Here is an 18,474-nt window from a genome sequence, read left to right as displayed (position 1 = left end):
AGGAAGTCCAGCACCTCCACATCCTCCCCCAGCTCCTCAGGGGGGCACTGTATATATATTTTTATTTTCTGCCCAAATTACTTTGGGATGTGTTGCTATTTCACTCTAAGCTATACAGACGTACCATATCTCACTTTCTGTTCAAAGTTCCATGTAATTGTGGTGTTTGAACAAACGACTATAGAAGTTATATTGTTTAGAAAATATAGATCCTATACCAAATAAACGTCTCTTCCCTTGGTCTCACATGGAAGTTGAAGTTTGAACACAGTTTCAGCCTTTACCCTTTGGCCTGATTTGCTATAGTCTTAACCAGATCTGCTTTATTCATATCTCTATTTGAAGTCTGGGCTCTGTTTCAGCCTTTTTTTTTTTTTTTTTTAACAGTTGCTGTATGTATTCATACTGATATACATATCTGCCAAGCTCTAGCTCTTGAGTTTCAGGTGTAACACAGATACCCAATGTTCTAGAGACCAATCAGGTTATACAGTAAGGGATCAACATCTCAGAGTTTGGAGACAGCCATTATAATTCAGGAATAGATTTGACTGCTGTAAGAGCTTACAATCTAGGGACCATTACAATAATTGCATCCCTGTTAGACTATGCTTTTGCTCTAAGATTTAGTTCTGAGTTTACACATTGTAGTTAGTCCATATTGGTGAGGCATGGTAGTGTTTGCCTTTGTTTCTGGCATACTTCACTCAGAATGCTGTGTACAGGATCCATTCACCTCATTGAGTGTCTCAGGACTTCACTCCTCGTAGTTGCTCACTATTTCATTGTATGCATACACCACAGTTCACCATTCTGTTCCTCAGTCAGTGTACCCTTAGGCCACCTCCACCCACTGCAAATTATGAATACTGCCTCCACAAACACCAATGCGCAAATGTCCAGTCATGTCTCCACTCTCAGATCTTCCAAGTACACATCCCATAATGAGGTCGCAGAATCTTATGGACCCCACATACTTAGCTTCCTGTGGAACCACCACAGTGACCTCCAGAAAGGCTATACCATTTTGCCTCCTCATTGACAGTAAATGGGTACATCCCTCTTTCCGTGTTTTCTCCAGCATTTTGCCTGTTTATATTTTTTCCTACAATTTTATAGAGATATATTCACATAACACACAATTATCCACAGTGTACAATCAGTTGTTCATGGTATCATCATATAGTTGTACATTTATCTCCACAGTCAGCACTGAACATGTTGATTACTATGAAAAAGTTTTTTTGGTGAATAGTAATGAAAAGATAATAAAAAGAAAAATAAAGTGTCATATAATACAATATATTAGTAAGGACAGAAAACACCACCACTACCAAGAATCCCATATCCCTCCCTTATATCTCCCTCTGATACACATTTAACTTTGGTATATTCCCTTTGTTACATTTAATGGTAGCATATTATAATGTTAGTGTTGACCAGACTCCAGTTTGCTTTATTTTTTCCCCAAATACTATCCCTTTTTCAACACTCTGCATAGTTGACGTTCATTTGTTCTCCCACATGTGAGAACATTTTTGTATTTCTACATTTAATGACAGTCATTGGCCACTCCAGATTTTGCCAAGTTATACAGTCCCAGTCTTTATCATCTGTCTTTACCTCTGGTGTCATACATTCCGCTATCCCACCTCTTTCAGCCTTACTCACAGACATTTTTGTTCAGTGTACTTACAATATTGTGCTACCATCACACAGTATAAATGCTATCTATTTCTGGATCTATACAATCAATCCTGCTGAACATTCTGTAGTCCTTCAGCATCAAATGCCTGATCTCTACCTTCTTTCTATCTCCTAGTAGCCGGTCTTATCAGCTTTTAACTCTCAAAGTTTGCTCATTAATGTTAGTTCATATTAGTGAGACCATACAGTAATTGTCCTTTTGTTTCTGGCTAACTTCACTCAACACAGTGTCCTCAAGGTTCATCCACATTATTATATGTTCCATGTCTTTGTTCTGTCTTACAGCTGCATGATATTTCTCGTGTATAATTTTTTTAATGTGCTGTTGGATTTGGTTTGCTAAAATTTTGTTGAAGATTTTTGCATTTACATTCATAAGAGATATTGGTCTGTAGTTTCCTTTCCAGTGGTACCTTTATCTGTCTTTGGTATGAGCGTGTTTTAATTTGCTAAATTGTTCAAAGCAGTAACATAAATTGATTTGGCTTTTTTTTTTATTTTTTATTTGAAATACAACTTTATTCTGATTCTAAATGAAAAGGAATGGGTATGACAGTAACAAACAAGACTTCACCACTGAATATTGTGATGTGACTGTAGCAGTTTTTTGTTTGAAACTCGAAACAACTATGTTCCAAAGCAGCTAAATATGCAGGTCCAGAAAATGAAAGTTTTTTTTTTTTTTTTTTTAACTGCCACATTCACTCCGAAGCCCATTCATCTCCTTCAGCATCCCAAAGATTAAGCACATGTTCTGCTTAGCTGTATAATAAAGTGGCAAACACACTGCACCACTGGCATCACAGGACAGTTGCCTATAAAACTAGACTTCTGACGCTGGGCTCCAGCTTCACTTTCTCACAGGTCGTCATCCTCATCCAGCAGAGCAGTTGTCCAAGCAACTGCTAAGTCATGTTCATACTGTGCTGCCAAAGCTGGGTCCATGACAACCTCTGATGGGGCAAGAGCAGGCATGGCCACAAACTCCAAGTTAGGGTCTCCAGTCAGTTTTCTAGCAAGCCAAAGGAAGGGCTTTTCAAAGTTGTGGTTACTTTTGGCAGAAATGTCATAATACTGAAGATTCTTCTTTTGGTGGAAGACGATGGATTTTGCCTTAAATTTCCTGTCCTTAATATCCACTTTGTTGCCACACAACATGATGGTGATGTTTTCACACACCTGTACCAGATCTCTATACCAGTTAGGCACATTCTTGTAAGAAACTCTTGATGTTACATCAAACATAATGGCACACTGGGCTTGGATGTAATAGCCATCTCTCAAGCCACCGAATTTCTCCTGACCAGCCGTTTTCACACATTGAATTTAATAGGCCCTCTGTTGGTATGGAACACAAGGGGATGGACCTCCACACCCAAGGTGGCTACATACTTCTCAAATTCACCAGTCAAATGACGTTTCACAAACGTAGTTTTTCCAGTACCACCATTGCCAACCAATACAAGTTTAAACTGCACTTGGGGCTCTCCTTGGGCGGCCATCGCGATGGTTCTTCCAGGAGTGTCTCCGTGTGATTTGGCTTTTAACAATGGAAATTTATTAGTGTACAAGTTTTTGGTTTTGATGCTGAGAAAAATGTCCAAATCAAAGCATCATCTAGGTGATGCTTTATTCCTGAAGACTGGCTGCCTGTGATCCTTGATTCCTTTGCCACATGGCAAGGCTCATGATGGTAACTGGTAATCTCTCCCTTCTCCTCCAGTTTTCCTTGCTTTCAGTTTATTGCTTCTGTGGCTTTCTCTCTCTTTGTCTGAATTTCATTCTTTTATTAAAGACTCTAGTAAACGGATTAAGACCCACCCTGAATTAGGTGGGTGTTCTGGTTTGCTAATACTGTTGTTATTCAAAACACCAGAATTGGATTGGCAAAAATGGGGTTTATTTGGTTACAAAGTTAAAGTCTTAAGGCCATTAAAGTGTCCAAAGTAAGGCATCAACAATAGGGTATCTTCACTGGAGAAAGGCCATTGGTGTCCGGAAAACCTCTGTTAGCTCAGAAGGCACGTGGCTGGCGTCTCCTTACTCCCAGGTTGTGTTTCAAGATGCTGTTCTCCAAAATGCCAGCTTTCAACAGCCGTCTTCCAAAATGTCTGTCTTGGCTGTTTTCATATGGATGAATTATTTGCCTTTATATCCCAACTCACTTTTTCCAGTAGTATATAGATCTCTTTCTTTAGGCTTTGGAGTAGGTTGTTTCTGAATTTCCTTTTAGCTATAAAATCATTCATACTAATTTAACATAAAGGTATAAAAGAACTGATTTGGAAAATTTAGGTTCAAGTTGAGAATGTCACATGAATAAATATATGCATAATGCATTCTAATTTTAGATTCTGAGATAAGTTAGAAATGATTATTGTAGAAAAGAAGATTAATTAAAGATCCCATAGCTAGTGAGCTTGAAATTCACATTATGTATCAGTAGGTAGTCCTCTGCTTTTATCAAGATTACATATTGCTTCTGTTGAAAGTAATTCAATTTCGAGTTTTGAAATCCTCAAGAAAACTTTTTGAATATGAATAGATGGATGTTTAAAGAAAATTGAAGATTTTTTAACGATGAAAATTTGAATTTGTTGGCAACTACCTGGGGACCACATCCATTAGACTATTCTTATGCCATTCTAACTCCCATTTGAAAGCTGCTATCATAGTCTTTTGAGGGGAAGAGGAGGAGAAACAAACTAAAAGGCCCAGTACATCTTTGGACTAGTTTAATCTGGCTGAAAACTTAACCACTATATATAACATAGTGTCTTTGGGAAAAGGTATTCTAGTTCCAAGTAGCCAATCCATAAACAAACTGTTGAAACAAAATTTATTTGTAATTTGGCTGCCTTTTCTAAAGTGCAGCAGGTGTTATTTTTCATGGGTGTCTGTAAATCTGGAAATATGTTTCAATATTGGAAGTTGGTAATATTTCATTAATTTTGTTAACTAGATGAATATTGAGGTTATTTCTACCTCTGAAATTTTATTAGGGCAAAGATTTTGTCAAATGGTTTAGTTGAATTAAGATTCATAAAGTTTTAGTGTTCAGTGTCAAGGCTTTTCAGTCAGTATTCATTGGTACAGAAAAATTAGGCTGCATATTATGGGAGGAAGGTTTTCCTTAGTAATATCTAGCTCCTACCCTCAGAATTCAGTACATATTGTAAGAAACTAGTGTAGGAATAAAACATTTCTATAACAGAAAAACAAATGACTTGTTTTTTTCTTTTATCTTTCAAGAGCATAGCCTTCTGTTTTGAATTGTTCCAGAATCCAAGAAACTGAAGAAGAATGGAAAGGGCCAATAAAACTAGATTATTTCAAACAATTTCTTAAATATGGAGTTTGTGACTAAATATTCATCTCCTTCTAAATCAGCTAATCTGTTTTAATAATTATTAAAATTCTGCATGGAATGTAATTGTTCTTTTAAAAAGTACAGTTAGCAAGTACATTAAAAATCTTTCTAATGGAATATAAGCAGTTAAGTATTCTTGACAATAGAAAATGTGTTAAAAATAAGATTTTGAGAGAGAAAAGAGGGTGGGTACTATTCTGGTTTTTAAAAACAATAGAAAGCCATAAAAATGTCTTTGGGAATGAGTAATGACGGAGGATTTTGACTTTTTCAGCAAATTTTCCTGTGTTCTGTGGAATATAAAGTTTTATTTGAAAAAATTCCTGGCACCCGTCGAGGCGAAAGATTGCTCACATATCACTATTTTGGATGCTCTGTTGTCAGTTGAACAGAACCAGCAAATATCAGCTTTTTCTTTGGTTCCTTTTTTATGATTAGTTTTTCCATGTATATATATTTTGTAAACAGGTAAAAAAAGGTCTGGCCATATAACACTAAACAGGTAATATATTACCTCTTAGAAGTGAGATACAGAGATTCAGAACAGAATGAAGTTTAACTTTTGGTTTTTCTGTATAAACTTCTGTATTTTTTGAGCTTAAACAAATAAGTTGTTATTTCAGCAATTAAAATCAAGAAGGGAAAAATTTGTGTAAGAAAGTAAAACAGTTTTAAAGTTCTTTAATACTGTTTAAAATACTTCTGAATTAAGCAGATTTTCAAAATGCTGGGATGTGCAACTGATTTGAACAAATAATATATTTAATATATAATATGACTTTTAGAAATATTAAAGTGTTTTAGATTATGTTGTTAACTGAATTGTTGACTTAGTCTAGTCTCTTAAGACTTTGAAATATAGAATAATATTTGTGGCTCCATAGTTTTAAATATTTCAGATGGCTCCTTGCTTATACATATCTTTATTTAGGGTGGTTATAAAATATTCCTGATTTCAACTTTGGAGGTTAGGTTTAATTTCTGCCCACTAAGAATAGGGAAAATGCACCACTCCCAATCTCCCTAGGCCAAAGTGGTTTTCTGAGGTTTTGTTGATCCTAGTAATGACAGCTGTGGTCTCTATTGTCCCTCTTTGGGATTTTTTTTTTCCTGCTATTGTTTGATGACACCGTTAAGGTACAAATATGCAAGGATCAATGTTAGTATTTTTCTATTATCTTTAAAAATGCTTATTTCCTGTATAATTCTGCTCATTTAGCTTACTCCATAAGTCAAATACATAACTTGGAAGAAATCAACTTTCCTTTATTCATTGGAATTTCTCCTTTTCCCTCTGTGTTATATTCCTTTCTTGAGTAAAGTTTATTGAGTACTTATTTAGTGTCAGGCACTGGGAGTAGAGATTAAGCAAGGCCAGACTCCTGCTCTCGTGGAATATTCATTCTAGTGAAGGAGACAGAAAATCAACACATATAGAAAAAGAAGATAGTTTCATATATTGCTAAATGCTATGAAGAAAATAAACAGGATAATAGGGGTGATTAGGGCTGGCATGGTCCTAACACATGTGGAGTTGGGCAAGAATACAACTGGAGGACAATGTACCAAATGTTTAAATATTTAAAAGTTATAAGACAAGCTACATCATTGGCCCAGCCTGAATTCCCATGCTGTATCCTGAGAAGCAGCCTATGCCCTCAAGAGGTGGAGGCTGAAGAAGCCCTCTCTCCTCCCAGGCAGCCTTTCCTCCTGCTAGCCTGAATGATCCCATGGATCTGTTGCAGCAAGCAGGGATGATTGGGTGGTGCCTATAGCTACCTAAAACAGTATAGGAACTGAACCCATCAGGCCTCCAGGAATTGGGTACAGAGAGGTTCGCTGTCCTGCTTCTTACATTTCCAACTGAAGACTTCCAGGAATTTTTAAGCCCTTCCCAAATATATACCCAAGAAGAGAGGAAGGAAGGGATGCAGTTATCTGGGAAAACTGACTTGTCTAGGCAATCACTTTGGTTGATTTGGGGCAGTCATCTTTAACTGATTATAGCTTTTGTAAACATTTCCCTTTTTCTGGGATTTCTTAGGGCAGAAGCTGCAGTGTTTTCTCCTTTCTCCATACATACTAGGGCACTCTTACTAGTTCTGCATCCTCTGGCACAGGGGGATTAAGGGGAGGAGGGTTTTTTAGCTAGTAACTCTCCCTTGTAATTCCTCTTTGATCAGTTGGTTACAGAACTTTCAAAAAACTTTCTTACAAGGCAGCAACAGAAAAAAAAAAGTCATTTTAGTGCTTGTGATATGATGGGCCATCCAAAGTGTAGAGTTACTAGCAGAGGCTTCTCTTGCCCGGGTCTGAAGGTGATATTGGACTGGGGATGGAGATGACCATCACTCTTTGACTTCCCTAATCTGCTGCCTTTTGAATCCTCCTAATTCTCCAACCCAGTTTGTTTTAATTTATAAATTTGTTTAATTTGTAAAACTTAATGAGTTTCCTTTTAGGATACCTATGTCTGAAAAATAAGCTCCAAATGAAAATGAAAATGTGCCAAAAGGTTTTGGTGAGATCTTAAGTAACAAGGACTCGTTTTCGTGCAAAAAAATACATACACACATACATACATATGTATGTGTGTATATGTATATATGTATATGTATGTATGTATTTATATATATGAATTAGCAAACTTGCAGATTTGAACACTAGCTTAAATGTTATGTTGTATTTTTATCCTTACAGGTGTGAAAGTTGTGTGGATTTACTGTTTGTGCGAGGAGCTGGAAATTGTCCTGAGTGTGGCACTCCACTTAGAAAGAGCAACTTCAGGGTACAGCTCTTTGAAGATCCTACTGTTGACAAGGAGGTTGAGATTCGAAAAAAAGTGCTGAAGATGTAAGTGTTATTGCTTTAATGACTAAGAGAACTTTAACAGTTATTTCAATAATTGCTATCATTGTTTGGTGATATAATTTTGGACAGATTCCCAAGTGATTAGTTACAAATTCATCCATCTATTCATTCAACCAAAATTTATTAAGTGTGTGCTCTGTGGCAGGTATTGTTCCAGGTGTTCCAGGTACAGCAGTGAACAAATCTGAAGTAAAAGGAGTGGTCATGCATATTTCTGTTTTGAGTTTTTTCAAACCCCTCTCTTAATAGTTATTTTGTGATGTAGAGATGAATAATTTCCCTAGAGAGAGAATTCAACTTCTAGTAAGATTATTTACTAACCATTGTTAGAGAAGAGTAGATCCTCTTGATTGATGGCTTCACATTTGCTATTTATTCTTTAATTAACAAATATGTATTGAGTACCTACTGTATGCAAATACTGCCTTAGGCATGGTAGGCACTAAGTATGAAATGATGAGTGAAAGAGCTATGAACACTGCTGTGCCGGTTTGAATGTATTGTGTCCCCCAAATGCCATTGTCTTTGTGGTTTTGTGGGGCAGAGGTTTTGATGCTGGTTAGATTTGCTTGGAATGTGCCCCACTCAGCTGTGGGAAATGATTTTGATGAGATGTTCCCATGGAGGCGTGGCCCCGCCCATTCGGGGTGGGCCTTGATCAGTGGAGCTATATAAATGAGCTGACTCGGGGGGAGGAAAAGGGGTGCAGCTGTGAGTGACGTTTTGAAGAGGAGCAAGCTTGCTAGAGAGGAACGTCCTGGGAGAAAGCCATTTTGAAACCAGAACTTTGGAGCAGACCCCAGCCACGTGCCTTCCCAGCTAACAGAGGTTTTCCGGACGCCATTGGCCATCCTCCAGTGAAGGTACCCGATTACTGATGTGTTACCTTGGACACTTTATGGCCTTAAGACTGTAAGACTGTAACTGTGTAACCAAATAAACCCCCTTTTTATAAAAGCCAATCCTTCTCTGGTGTTTTGCATTCCGCAGCATTAGCAAACTAGGACAACTGCCCTTAACAGGCTTACATTATAGTAGCATAGATAGCAAAGAACTAGACAGACAGGCAAACAAAACAAATAAATATGTGATATAAATTGAGAAAAGTGTTATGATTTTAGTGAATGAGTGTTGTTGGGGGTTAGTAATATCAGATAAGGTCTGAGGGGGTACCATTTAAGTTGAAATTTGAAGGCTGTTAGAGAAAATCTTGTGTAAGCTGAAATTTATTTTGGTGAATATGTATGTGTGTATATATGTATATATGTGGTGTGTATGTATATTCTCTTTTCCTTTTACAATTTAGTTTTTCATTTTATTCTTTGTCAATAGCTTTTGGTTTCATTTTATCATGTCACTTTATTTTTGTTTTTGAAATTAAAATTTGTATTTTTAAAAATTATCATTATTATTTTTATTTTTTGTGTAATGCATTTCAACCCAGGTCACCAGTGTTTTAGCAGCATCTTTCTAGGTCCACAACCATTGTTTTACGTATGCCTTAAGCTGCTGTTTTATTATTTGGGTTACTTCTGGGAGGTAGTCTCTTCCTAGATTCTAATCATTTTTTGTTAACTTGTTGCAGTCTTCTGATTCTTTACAGGTACCTTACAATATTTACATATTTTCCTGATGTAGCATTCTTTAGCATATAACTGTTGTGAAAAAGGGAGAGTTTCTTTTTCAATTAAGTTTTAGTTTTCTGGAAATTAGTGAATCTATAAGACATCATAATTTCCAATAATAGACTTTGTTTGTTTCCCAGTCCTTCAAGCTCCTAATTTCTCTTTCCCTTAAGTCTTAGAAGGATTATATATATTGAACCATTCTGTAGTTATAAGAGTTAAAAAACAGCATTCTTGGTCTGGTTAAAAACCTGGTGTCAAAAAAACAATGTTTTACACATTAAGCAGTTATTTTCAATGTATCATGTATGTATTAGGTATGAACAAATAAACAGTTTGAAGAAAACAAGTGATGTGTAATATGTTAATTTTTTTCTTCTCTTAAAGATACAATAAAAGAGAAGAAGACTTTCCTAGTTTAAGAGAATATAATGATTTCCTGGAAGAAGTGGAAGAAATTGGTATGTTTTTTAAGGTTGCACTTTTGATGTGCTACTCTATGAGATCTTGTGCTTTTATCTTTTAGAAGCCTAAGAAGTCCCACATAAAAATCACTAATAGGTATTGTGATAGCTGATATTTATATGATTACCTTCTCTTGCACTTATATCATGTTTGTCAAATTGAATGCATACATAAGTAAAGGACACATTTAAGTAATGTACATTTTGTCTTAGGAAAAATATGCTATTTTATAGCTGGTAGGAAAGGTCAAGCTTGTATGTTAATGATGTATTAGACTAGTTTAAACAAAAGGAAAGAATATTCAGATTTTTTTCTATAGACTTCCTATTAGCTTTATCCATGGTGATGAGAGCCACATGTTGTTTATCATCATTAAATATTATCATCTCTATGCATACAGCAGTTTGAAAATACTTTGAAGCAGTTAATTGTTGAAGAGGCATTCTATATTATTTAGGTATCCAGGGTTACAATAATCCTAGTTCCTTTTCTTTCCAAAGGGATAAGTCAAAAGGGTGTTTTTGTCAACGAAAGTATTGTTTCTGTTTCCTTAAATTAAGATATCAGAGACATGAAAAAAACCTGGAAGTAGTTATACATCGATTCAGAAAATTAATGGCATTTTAAAAAGTTACCATAATTATTACTAAGTACAGGTTTGGAAATGACACAAAGGTTATAGACTTTTTGAAAATCAGAAAGAGGCTATGAGAATCAAACAATGATCTTTTTATTCTTTTCTCAAACTTGAAAGCCAAACTATACCCACATTATTTCATATTTAGAATATGATTATAATAAAATTGATCATTCTTTAGAAGGTTTATATGGGGTAAACTTTTAGAAAATCTGGTTCCTGGGAAATGGAATAACCTAATTCCTTTAATTTCTTTATTAATTGAGAAAATCTTTTTGTTTCAGCTGTTATTAAACTTTCTAAAATGTCTGTGTTCATTTTTTATGCCATTGCAAATAGCATGAGTAGAACATAATGTAGGCTTTGTCTGAAATCTTTTAGTGCATTAATGCCACGTTTTTTTTTCATTCTGATTGTACTCAGTGCACTTTGTATTCATCTTAACACACAGACTTTAGATGAAAAGATGGTAGAAATGGGAGTGCCAAGGCAAATGGAAAACTTAGGATATAGATTGAGAAGACAAACCAAAAAATAATCTGCAAAAAGTATGCATGTGTTACAAGTACGTAGAGATCTGGCTATCAATAGATATTTAGTGTAGGACAAGCAGATGGATAGCAAGCAGGAAGAAATCCAGTTTATATTTATTCTAATGCAACATGATGAGTCAAAAGTCTGGGCTGATAAAAAAAGGAAAGGCGATTATAGATGTTTCAGGGCAAGTTGAATACATGGTCACAAGTCCAAGCAGGCAGCCAGAAGACTAAATTAAACTGTTGGACAAAGATAGGGAACCAAAGGATGAACTAAAAAGATGTTTTTTTTTTTTCCCTTAAACTTTTTAAAAAGCAGTTTTATTGAGACATATGCATATACCATAAAATCCATCCAAAGTGTACAGTGGCTTTTAGTATAATCACAGAGTTGTGCTTTCATCAACACAATTAATTTTAAAACATTTACATTACTCCATAAAGAAAACCCTGTACTCCTTAGCAGTCACCTCTCAATCCTTTTAGCCTTCACCAGTACTGCATAACCACTAGTACAATTCTGTCTCTATAAATCTGTTTGTATTTACATTTTATATAAATGGAATCATACAATATGTAGTACTTTGTGTCTTGTTTCTTTCACTTCAAATGATTTTTTTAAAATTTCTTGTTTATTTTTTAATTGAGAGGTTGTAGGTTTACAGAAAAGTCATGCAAAAAATAGTGTGCTTCCATATAGTCCCCTACTGCTAACACTTTGCATTAGTGTGGTACCTTTTTTACGACTGATGAAAGAATATTAAATCAAAGTCCTTTGAAGTACAAAACTTTTTACTTTTGAGGAAGTCCTATTTATCTACTTTTTCTTTCATTGTTTGAGCTTTGGGTGTAAAGTCTAAGAAACCATTGCCTACCACGAGATCTTGAAGATGCTTCCCTACGTTTTCTTCTGGAGTTTTATGGTCTTGTTTCTTATATTTAGGTCTTTGACCCATTTTGAGGTAATTTTTTTCTTCAAATGTACCAATTATTTATTTATTTTTATTAGAGAAGTCGTAGGTTTACAGAAGTATCATGTAGAAAATATAGAGTTCCCATATAACTTCCCCCATTTCTCTTATTAACAGTTATTTACACACCATACAATCCATCCAAAGTGTACAATCAGTGGCTCTTGGTATAATCACAGAGTTATGCATTCACCACCGCAATCAAATTTCAGAACATTCTCATTGCTCTGGAAAAAAAAGAATCCCATACCTTCCTATTACTGATGCTTAATTTTGGTATAGTATCTTTGTTACAAATGATGAAAATATTACACTGTTATTCTTAACTATAGTCCTTAGTTTGCATTAATTGTATTTTTACCTGTATACCACCCTATTATTATACCTTGTAATAATGATGTAATTTGTTCTAGTTTATATAAGAACTTTCTAATATTTGTACAATTAATCACAGTCATCATCTAGAACAGGTTTTGCTATGTTGTGTAGTCTCATGTTTTATCCTTTAGCTTTCTTTCTGGTGACATGCACGACCGTAGACTCCCCCTTTCAACCATACTCACAGTCGGCATTGTTAATTACACTTACAGTATTGTGCTACCAAAACCTCTACCCATCTCCAAACATTTACAATCAACCTAATTAAAAATTCTGTATACCTTAAGCATCGTCCATCAAGTCTCTACCCTCTTTGTATCTCCTGGTAATCTGTACTCTAGATTTTAACTCCTGGAGTTTGCTCATTATAATTAGTTCATGTTAGTGAGATGATACAATATGTGTCCTTTTGTGTGTGGCTTATTTCACTCAACGTAATGTCCTCAAGATTCCTCCATGTTGTTGTGTGCATCATGACTTCATTCCTTTTTACAGCTGTGTAATATTCCATGCTATGTATATACCATGGTTTGTTTATCTACTCAACCATTTAACAATGGTTAAATAACAAGACAATGGGTATCCTTATCTTCTTCCAGATTTTAGAGGGAAAGCGTTCAGTCTTTTACCATTAAGTATGATGATAGCTGTAGGTATTTCATATATGCCCTTCATCATGTTAAGAAAGTTTCCTCCTATGCCTGTGTTTCAAAATGTTTTTCTCAAGAAAGGATGCTGGATTTTGTCAAATGGCTTTTCCTTGTCAATCAAGATGATCATATAATTTTTCTTCTTCTGTTTGTTAATGTGTATTACATTAATTGCTTTTCTTGAGTTGAGCCACCCTTGCGTACTGGGGATGGAATCCACTTGATCATGGTGTATAATTCTTTTACTGTGTTGTTGGATTTGATTTGCTAGTATTTTGTTGAGTATTTTTATTTATATTCACTAGAGAAATTTGCCTGTAATTTTCTTTTCTTGTAGTATCTTTATCTGGCTTTGTAGTACAGTAATGTTGGCTTCAGAGAATGAGTTTGGTAGCGTTCCCTCTTCAATTTTTTTGAAGAGTTTGAACAGGATTGGTATTAATTCTTGGAATGATTGGTAGAATTCCACTGTGAAGCCCTCTGGTCATGGGCTTTTCTTTGTTGGGAGGTTTTTTGATGAGTGATTCAATCTCTTTACTTGTGTTGAGGTTTTCGATTTCTTCTGGAGTCAGTGTAGGTTGTTTGTGTGTTTCTAGGAATTTGTCCATTTTATCTAGGTTGTCTAATTTGTTGGCATGCAGTTGTTCATACTATGCTATTATGATCCTTTTTAATTCTGTGGGGTCAGTTGTAATGTCCCCCATTTTGTTTCTGATTTTATTTATCTAGATCTTCTCTCTTTTTTTTCTTTGTCACTCTAGCTAAGGGTTTATCAATTTTATTGTTGCTCTCAAAGAATCAACTTTTGATTTTGTTATTTCTCTCTTGTTTTTTTATTTTCAATTTCATGTATTTCTGAACTAATCATTGTTATTTCTTTCCTTCTCCTTGCTTTGGGATTAGATTACTGTTCTTCGTCTAGTTCCTCCAAGTATGCAGTTAAATCTTTGATTTTTGCTTTCCTCTTTTCTAATGTAGGCATTTAGGGCTATAAATTTCCCTCTCAGCACTACCTTCACTGTATTCTATGATTTTGATATGCTGTGTTCTTGTTTTCATTTGTATTGAGATATTTACTGAACTCTCTTGCAATTTCTTCTTTGACCTATTGATTGTTAAGAGTGTGTGGTCGAACTTCCTTATATTTGTATATATTCCAGTTCTCTTTCTGTTACTGATTCACAACTTCATTCAATTATGGAAGGAGAAAGAGCTTTGCATAATTTCAGTCTTTTTAAAGTTACCAAGATTTGTTTTGTGACCCAACATGTGGTCTGTCCTGGAGAATGATCCATGGGCACTTGAGAAATGTGTATCCTACTGTTTTTGAGTGCAGTGTTTTGTATATGTCTGTTAGATTTAGTTAATTTATCATATCATTCATGTTCTCCTTTTTCTTTTTTGATCCTCTGTCTAGATAGTCTGTCTGTCGATGAGAGTGGTGTATTGAAGTATCCAATTATTGTAGAGACATCTGTTTCTCCCTTTAGTTTTGGCAATGTTTGCCTTATGCATTTTGGGGCACAATGGTTAGGTGCATAAATATTTAAAATTGTTATTTCTTCTTGGTAGATTGCCCTCTTATTAATATAAAATGTCCTTCCTTGTCTCTTATAACATTTATCATTAATGTATATTTTGTCTGATGTTAGTATAGCTACCCCAGCTCTTTTTAGTTACTGTTTGCATAGAATATCTTTTCCAGGCTTTCACTTTCAACCTATTTTTGTCTTTAGTTCTAAACTGAGTCTTTTGTAGACAGCATGTAATTGGATCCTACTTTTTTATTCATTCTGCCAGTCTGTGTCTTTTCATTCGAGAGTTTAATCCATTAACATTCAGTGTTATTACTGTAAAGGCAGTACTCTCTTCAGCCATTTTATTCTTTGGTTTTTATGTCGTATCTTTTGCCTCTTTTTTTACCCTTTAGTTACTGTTACTGATAATCTTCATTTCTAAACATCTCCTCCAAGCATCTCTTCACTGTCTTTTCATTTCAGCCTGCAGAACTCCCTTTAGAATGTCTTGTAGGGCAGGTCTCTTGCTGACAAACTCTCAGTTTCTTTAAATATTCTTCAAATATTTCAAATCCTCCCTTATTTTTGAAGGACAGTTTTGCTGGACAAAGGATTCTTGCCTAGCAGTTTTTCTCTTTCAGTACCTTAAATATATACCTCTGCATTCTTGCCTTTATGATGTCTGATGAGAAATCAGTACTTAGTCTTATTGCAGTTCTCTTTTTTTTGTTAGGAATCGCTTTTCTCTTGCTGCTTTCTTTATTTTTGGCATTTGTATGTGTCTTGGAATAGGTGTATTAGGATTTATTCTGTTTGGCATATGTTGCACTTCTTGCACATGTATATTTATATCTTTCATAAAAGTTGGGAAAAATTCAGCCATTTTATTCTTTCTGCCCCTTTTCCCGTCTCTTCTTCTTCTGGGACACCCACGATGCATATGTTTATGCGCTCTGTGCAGTCATTCAAATCCCTGAGACCCTGCTCAATTTTTTCCTTTCTTTTCTTTTTCTGTTTTTCTGTCTGATTGTCCTGTCTTCTAGTTTGCTGATTCTGTCTTCTGCCTGTTTAAATCTGCTGTTGTATTCCTCTAGTGTATTTTTAATCTCTTCTATTGTGCCTCTTGTCCCTGCAATTTCTGTTATCCTTCTTTTATGCTTCCACATTCTTCTTTGTGGTCACCCAGGTCTTCTTAATATCCTTTATCTCTTTAGCCATATTTTACTTTGTCTCCTTGAATTGATCTAGGAGATTTCTTTGAACATCATTGATTAGTTGTTTAAAATTCTATGTCTCCTCCAAACTTTTGTTATTTTAGGTTGGCCATACCTTTCTGCTTCTTAGTATGGATTGAAATTTTTGGCTGATATCTAACCATCTGCTTATCTTTATGAGTTTACTCTGAAGGTGGATTTCTCTCAGTTGTTTAGGGTTTTGTTGATTGGTTTTGTATTAAGGCTCTTCTTTGATGCTCGGTCTAACTTACTCTAGACCTTTAAATTGCCTGTGTTCGATCAGATTTTTCCAGCTCTTAATTATCTGATTCTTGCCATGGATATATGCTACAGTTTTTAAGATTGGACTATTTGTATAAATGTTTCACTCTAGGAGAACACTTCCTTTCCTTTGTTCCTTCTCTAGGAATCTTGATCTGTTTTGTTTGTTTTTATTTTGCCTGTATAGATTTTTTACACTCCTTTTGTTGCCTTTAGCTGCTTTTGCCTGAAGGGCACATTCTGGGCTGAGGGTCACCCCGAAGAGGACTTGTAATCTTTGCCATCCCAAACAGGGTTTGTAACCCATGAAGGGGGCAGAAAACAGCTCCAAAGAGCCCCGGGGAGAGGGCCAGGAAAAATGCCAGAGCCTTTTTGATGACTCCCCCTGGATGCAATTTCCTGTTCTGCCCAGCAGTTGGCACTGTTCAGCAAAGTGTTCCCTGCATCCCAGAGGAAGTAACGTGTCTTTAAACCTCAAACTTCTCCACCCCTTTCATGGACAAGGTTGAAGTAATGGCTGTGGGCCATCCCTATTTGGGTGGGTTGAAAACTTCCAGAGCAGGGACCCAGCGATCTGAATTCGCTGAATCAAAAGCCATGATCACTGTGAACAACTGATTGTACACCGTGAATGGTTGTATGTTATGTGAATATATCTCTGTAAGATCGTAGGAAAATTATAAATAGAGGTAAAAGTGCTGGAGAAAACATGGAGAGAGGGATGTACCTATTTACTGTTGATGAGGAGGCAGAATGGTGTAGCCTTTCTGGAGGTCACTATGGTGGCTCCACACGAAGCTGAGTATGTGGGGCCATGGGATCCTGCGACCTCATTGTGGGGTGTGTATTTGGAGGATCGGGGAGCAGAGACATGGGTGGACACATGCACGCTGGTGTTTGTGGAGGCAGTGTTCATGATTTGCAATGGGTGGAGGTGGCCTAAGGGTACACTGACTGAGGAGCAGAATGGTGAACTGTGTTGTAGGCATACAATGGAATATTGAGCAACTATGAAAAGGAGTGAAGCTGTGAGACATGCAACAAGGTGAATGGATCCTGTAGACAGCATGTTGAGTGAAGTACGCCCGGAACCAAGGCAAACACTATAATGTCTCACCAATATGGACTAACTACAATGTGTAAACTCAGAATTAAATCTTAGAGCACAGCCTAACAGAGAAATGATTATTGTAATGGTCCCTAGATTGTAAGCTCTTATATAGCTGTCAAATCTATTCTTGAATTGTAATGGCTGTTTCCAAACTCTGAGATGATCCCTTAATGTATAATCTGATTGGTCTCTAGAGTGTTGGGTATCTGTGTGACACCTGAAACTCAGAGCTAGAGTTCGGCAGATATGTATATCAGTATTTATGCGTACAGCAACTGTTAAAAAAAAAGAAAAAAAAAAAAGCTGAAACAGAGCCCAGACTTCAGTTAGAGATATGAATAAAGCAGTCTGGTTAAGACTGGAGCAAATCAGGCCAAAGGGAAAAGGCTGAAACTGTGTTCAAACTTTGACTTCCATGTGAGACCAAGGGAAGAGATGTTTATTTGGTATAGGATCTGTATTTTCTAAACAAAATAACTTCTATAGTCAGTTTGTTCAAACATCTCAATTACATGGATTTTTGAATAGGAAGTGAGCTATGGTAGGTCTGTATAGATTAGAATGAAATAGCAACACATCCTAAAGTAATTTGGGCAGAGAATAAAAATATGTATTTGGAGCCCCCCTGAAGAGCTGGGGGAGGATGCAGAGGTGTTACTTCCTCACCTGGATCGTTGCTGATGTTCTCACAAACATTGGGGACTGACGGCTTGATGTGCTGAGCCCTCTGTCTTGGTGCTGGCCCCTATGAAGCTTGTTGCTGCAAGGAGAGGTTAACCCTGCTTATAATTGTGCCTAAGAGTCTCCCCCTGAGTGCCTCTTTGTTGCTCAGATGTGGCCCTCTCTCTCTAACTAACCTTGGCGGGTGACCTCACTGTCCTCCCCCCTATCTGAGACCTGACTCCCAGGGGTGTAAATCTCTGGGAGGATATGACTCCCAGGGATGAATCTGGACCTGGCATCGTGGAATTGAGAACATCTTGACCAAAAGGGGGATGCAAAATGAAACGAAATGGAGCTTCAGTGGCTGAGAGATTTCAAATGGAGTTGAGAGGTCACTCTGGTGGACATTCTTACGCACTATATAGATAGCACTTTTTAGGTTTTAATATATTGGAATAGCTAGAAGTAAATGCCTGA

At 36.1% G+C, this 18,474-nt stretch overlaps 1 protein-coding gene and 1 pseudogene across 2 annotated transcripts in view; one reads left to right on the top strand and one right to left on the bottom strand.

The window, feature by feature from the left end:
- Nucleotides 1-18,474, top strand: part of MNAT1 (MNAT1 component of CDK activating kinase) — a 335,520-nt gene that overhangs the window by 122,643 nt on the left and 194,403 nt on the right. For both annotated transcript variants that reach the window (XM_037832592.1, XM_037832594.1), the window contains 2 exons: nucleotides 7,778-7,930; nucleotides 9,961-10,034. In XM_037832592.1, the coding sequence (XP_037688520.1) occupies nucleotides 7,778-7,930; nucleotides 9,961-10,034 (227 nt within the window). The remainder of the gene's footprint in view (nucleotides 1-7,777; nucleotides 7,931-9,960; nucleotides 10,035-18,474) is intronic.
- On the bottom strand, nucleotides 2,566-3,209 carry LOC119531389 (annotated as a pseudogene).

Source organism: Choloepus didactylus, chromosome 4 (genome assembly GCF_015220235.1).
Source record: "Choloepus didactylus isolate mChoDid1 chromosome 4, mChoDid1.pri, whole genome shotgun sequence".
Taxonomy (NCBI): Eukaryota; Metazoa; Chordata; class Mammalia; order Pilosa; family Megalonychidae; genus Choloepus; species Choloepus didactylus.
This window is presented reverse-complemented; position numbering and strand designations above follow the sequence as displayed.